Source organism: Nothoprocta perdicaria, unplaced genomic scaffold (genome assembly GCF_003342845.1).
Source record: "Nothoprocta perdicaria isolate Ctin4 unplaced genomic scaffold, notPer1 scaffold_317, whole genome shotgun sequence".
NCBI lineage: Eukaryota > Metazoa > Chordata > Aves > Tinamiformes > Tinamidae > Nothoprocta > Nothoprocta perdicaria.
Window position 1 is genome coordinate 627,252 of NW_020455552.1, and position 5,012 is coordinate 632,263.

Here is a 5,012-nt window from a genome sequence, read left to right on the forward strand (position 1 = left end):
CCCGCCGCCGGGCCGGGCCTCAGCGCGGCGCTCCGCGACCTGCGCGCGCAGCTGGAGGGCACGACYGCGCGCAGCACCCTGCAGGCCGAGGACTGGTTTCGCGGTGAGTTTTCCCTCCCACATTCCCAAAAGGCTCCTTTCCCTCCCCCTTTTCCCTGTCGCTCTGCGTGCAGGGTACCCCTGCCTCCCCGGGCCCGCGCTTGGGGAGGGCGGTGTGTTCCTGTGCATGCGCCCCGCTCGGTGCAGCACTCTGCGGCAGGGCGTACGGTGACCCCAGCACCTCGGGGATCTGCAGGGCGGACCCCCCTCTTCCGCCTCCCCGCACTTTTTTAGGGAGCAGAGCAGCACAGGCACTGCACCCGCGGGATATTGGGGTAACGCTGCGGGCTTGGGAGGACGGTCCCCATCTCTCTCCCCTGGATTTTGGCCAGGGCAAGCAGGTTGGCGGAGCGCTGCAGGCAGAGGGTTATAGCGCAGTGCTGGGCGGGGGGGCGGGGGGGTGCCGCATCCTTCTCGGAGGGGCAGGGAGCGTCCTCGCTGCGCTGCTGGGCGGGGCACTACGGTAGCGAGCGGCTCGGTGCCCCGGGAACGGTGCGCAGGGTCAGCACGGTGGGGAGCGCCCGGGTGGGCTCTGCCCCTGGGGGTGTCTCCTCTTCAGCACCCTGGAGAGCGGCCGGGTGGGCTCTGCCCCTCGGGGTGTCCCCTCTTCAGCACCCTGGAGAGCGGCCGGGTGGGCTCTGCCCCTCGGGGTGTCCCCTCTTCAGCACCCTGGAGAGCGGCCGGGTGGGCTCTGCCCCTCGGGGTGTCACCTCTTCAGCACCCTGGAGAGCGGCCGGGTGGGCTCTGCCCCTCGGGGTGTCCCCTCTTCAGCACCCTGGAGAGCGGCCGGGTGGGCTCTGCCCCTCGGGGTGTCACCTCTTCAGCACCCTGGAGAGCGGCCGAGTGGGCGCTGCCCCTCGGGGTGTCCCCTCTTCAGCACCATGGAGAGCGGCCGAGTGGGCGCTGCCCCTCGGGGTGTCCCCTCTTCAGCACCMTGGAGAGCGGCTCCGCCAGCGCCCCGGGGTGGCCCCGCTTCAGCACCCTGGAGAGCGCGGGGCGCCCATAGAGCCCACGGGAGCGCGGCGCGGSTGGGCGCACAGGGTGGGTGTTCAGCACCCGTGGGGCTCCTTGGGAGGGGAGCAGYGCCCTGCGCAAAGTGGATCCTGCAGCGACTGCGGAGAGGGGCACAGCAGCAGAGCCCGCCGCGCCCTCCAGCTGCCCGCTCAAGGACAGGGTGGGTGGCTCGTCCTTGGGCACCCTAGAGGCCGAGGGTGGCAGTGTGTGTGTGGGGGTGGGCAGGGATAGGAGGGAGGCCTGGGGCTGCCGTCCCCGCACTGTGAAACAAGCAGCTCTGTAGGAAGGCGAGTTTGTGGCAGGAGCTCAAGGGGAGCCTTGGAAACAGTAGGTAGGACTGAAAATAAAAACAAATAAATAAAACCAGAATAGAGAAAAAAGGTGCCCTGTGTGTCCTGCCCTGGCACCGTGCTACCCCCGAGCACCCTGCTGGCACAGGGGGAGCGAGGGACAGGAACGCGGTGCCCCAGGGAGCTCTGGCACGGCTGGGCACTGCGGAGGATGCGCACGGAGGCTGTGCAGGCTCAGGGGGGGCTGCCCTGAAAGCGGGCAGCCTCCCGGCCTCGCTTGCCACAGCCTCTCCTCTGCCTCGTTGCAGTGAGGCTGGACAAGCTCTCCGAAGTYGCCAAGGTGAACACGGATGCCATCCGCTCGGCCCAGGAGGAGATCAGCGAGTACCGCCGCCAGCTCCAGTCCAAGACCACCGAGCTCGATGCCCTCAAAGGGACCCAGGAGTCACTGGAGAAGCAGAGGCAGGACTCGGAGGAGCGTCATCATGCAGACGTCCTCTCCTACCAGGTAATGTGGTGCTGGGGATGACGTCCCAGACCTGAGGCTTCATAGGGAGGGACCATCCAGCTGCCAGGGAGGGCAGTAGGGATATTGACTCCCAGATAAGCTGATGATGGGAGGCAGCAAATACTTGGCAGTTGTGTCTACTCCAGTTCTTTGCCAGCTCCTGCTCACCGAGCACCTAGAGCCTGGAGCACAGCCAACGTGAGGCYTCCATCACCTGTGACAAAGCTGTCCCTGTGCATGTGCCTGGCTCAGAGCTGCCTCAGTGCTGCCCACACCTGCCCTGGGCGCTTGCTCAGGGTGCGGGCTGTGGCCAGGAATTACACACAGGAATTACAGCACGGAGGGCTTACTCTGGGCAGCACCATGCAGTGATGACAGTGGATTGAAGCACTGACCCCAGAGAGATGCGGCATCTGTGTCAGGGTAGGGGCTGGTGGTGGCCACCAGACATGTCCAGTATCTAGAAATACATCCACAGGTGGAGGGGTGTCCCCTGCTGTAGGGTGGTTGCATGGGACTTGGCTCCTTGGAACACACCTCTGAGATGGCACAGTCATGGAGAGGACAGCAGGGATCCAGGTCCCCCAAGGGAACCAGGACACTGAAACAAAAGCATATAAAAACTGAAAAATGTGTATAATAAATAGTTGATGGGAGGGCATCAAGAGGACAGAGCCCAGCTCATCTCAGTGGTGGCCAATGGCAGGATAARATGCAACGGACACATGCTGAACACAGGAAGCGCTCTTGACTGTGAGGGTGTTTGGACATGGAAATAGGCTGTGGAGGCTCCATCCTCAGCCACCAGGTTCCCRAGGGACAGTGTGGGGAGCAGGGCAGGCCCCTGTGCTTTCCTTGGGGAGCTGTGTGTCACCATCTGCTCCATCTGCTGCAGGAGACCATCCAACAGCTTGACAGTGAGCTGAGAAACAGCAAGTGGGAGATGGCAGCCCAGCTCCGGGAGTACCAGGACCTGCTCAATGTCAAAATGGCCTTGGACATTGAAATCTCTGCCTACAGGTATACAGTTGGCAAGCGGAAGGTGGGGACTCTCAGCCGTGATGTTTCTCTCAGGTCATTGTGGCCCCTTGCCCAGAAATAGCCTCGTCCCACCCTTGTTAATGCCTTGCTGTGCAAGGGTGAGGAGCGATAGTGCCCATTGGAACAGGGCAATGAAGGAGATGAAGATGCAGGATATGGTTGGCATCTCCTGCTTGGGGGCCCTTGGTTGTGGGAGGAGGTGAGAGCTGGATAAGGTGCATTCAGTAACGTCCCTGCTCTGGTCTCTTCCTGGCAGAAAGCTCTTGGAAGGGGAGGAATATCGGATTGAGTCTGGCTTTGGGATGATCTCCTTCCCAGAGGTGCCCCCCAAGGCTCCCAGCATCACCACCAACATCAAAGTGAAGAGTGAGGAGAAAGTCAAGGTGGTGGAAAAATCAGAGAAGGAGACTGTGATTGTGGAAGAGCAGACAGAGGAAATTCAGGTGACTGAGGAGGTGACAGAGGAGGAAGAGGCTGAGAAGGAGGCTGAAGAGGAGAAAGAAGAGGAGAAAGCTGAAGCAGAAGAAGAGGAGGCAAAGGCTCCTGAAGAGGAGGAGGCTAAGACCCCAGCTCTGAAGTCCCCAGAGAAAGCTGAATCTCCCATAAAGGAGGAAGCCAAGAGTCCATCTATCAAATCCCCCGAGAAACCTGCAACCCCTTCAAAGGAAGAAGCCAAAACCCCAACTGTAAGATCTCCCGAGAAACCCAAAACTCCTTCAAAGGAGGAGGCCAAGATCCCGGCAATTAAATCACCTGAGAAACCTGCAACCCCTTCAAAAGAAGAGGCTAAAACCCCAACTGTGAAATCCCCTGAGAAACCTGCAACCCCTTCAAAAGAAGAGGCCAAGATTCCAGCCATCAAATCCCCTGAGAAACCTGCAACTCCTTCAAAAGAAGAGGCCAAGACTCCAACTGTGAAATCCCCTGAGAAACTCGCAACTCCTTCAAAAGAAGAGGCCAAGATCCCAGCCATCAAATCCCCTGAGAAACCTGCAACCCCCTCCAAGGAGGAGGCCAAGGTCCCAGTCATTAAATCCCCTGAGAAACCCACAACTCCCTCCAAGGAGGAGGCCAAGATTCCAGCCATCAAGTCCCCAGAAAAACCCACAACCCCTGCAAAGGAGGAGGCCAAGACCCCAGCTGTGAAATCCCCTGAGAAACCTGCCACCCCCTCAAAGGAGGAGGCCAAGATCCCAGAAAAGGTCAAATCTCCTGTGAAGGAGGAGGCCAAGGCTTCTGAGAAGGAAGCAGCCCCAGCCAAGGAGCCTGTTCCTTCTCCTCCAAAGGAGGTGAAAGCCCCCACAAAAGAAGAGCAGCCCAAGGAGGAAACGGCTCCCTCCAAGGCCCGAGTCGAGGAAGGCAGGAAAGAGGAGGCCCCCCAGGCTGCCCCGGCCAAGGCAGAGGAGAAGCCAAAGGAGAAAGTGGCACCACAGAAGGAGCCCATTAAACCCACAGAGGAAGGGAAGGCCGAGAAGGAAGCTCAGCCGAAGCCTCCACAGGAACCTAGCAAGACAGTCGAGAAGCCAAAGGCTGCGGAGAAGAAGGAGGAACCAAAGAAGGAGAAAGCGGAGCCCAAAAAGGAGCCAGAGGAGAAACCCAAAGCGGAAGCTAAACCCAAAGACGAGCCCAAAGCCGGCAAAGAGCCCGCCAAGGCCGAGAGCGCCGGCAGCGCCGAGGCCAAGGCGGGTAAAGCCCCGGAGCAGGCGCCTGCCCCGGGCAAGAGGGGCGAGAAGTGAGCAGAGGCCGGAGCAGCTYGGCCGCCCTCCCGGCGAGGGCAGGAGAGGGCTCGCGCGCCGAGCCGGGCCTTGAGCAACGTTTGCGCGAGAGACACGGTCCCCAGCCGCCCTGCTCCGGGGGGCGTCCCGATTGCTTCTGTAGCCGAACGCGACACACGCAGAGCGCCACATTTAAACACTTGAAGTATAACGACGGCGCCGGCCCCGCCGGGAGCCGGCTGCCCTTCTCCGATAAGTGCATTTATTTAAGGTACGTGCAATGAGGCCCGCGGAGCCCCGAGGGCCCGTCCCCTCCGCGCGGCGCCGCAGGCTGGGGCTGGCTTG

At 61.2% G+C, this 5,012-nt stretch overlaps 1 protein-coding gene across 1 annotated transcript; it reads left to right on the top strand.

The window, feature by feature from the left end:
* Nucleotides 1–9: 9 nt before the first annotated feature.
* On the top strand, nt 10–4,703 carry NEFH (neurofilament heavy; the record flags this gene model as incomplete). Its single annotated transcript, XM_026042899.1, has 4 exons — nt 10–103; nt 1,712–1,911; nt 2,807–2,931; nt 3,209–4,703. Coding segments are annotated over 4 exons (1,899 nt in total), but the record flags the coding sequence as incomplete, so codon positions are not given.
* Nucleotides 4,704–5,012: the final 309 nt, after the last annotated feature.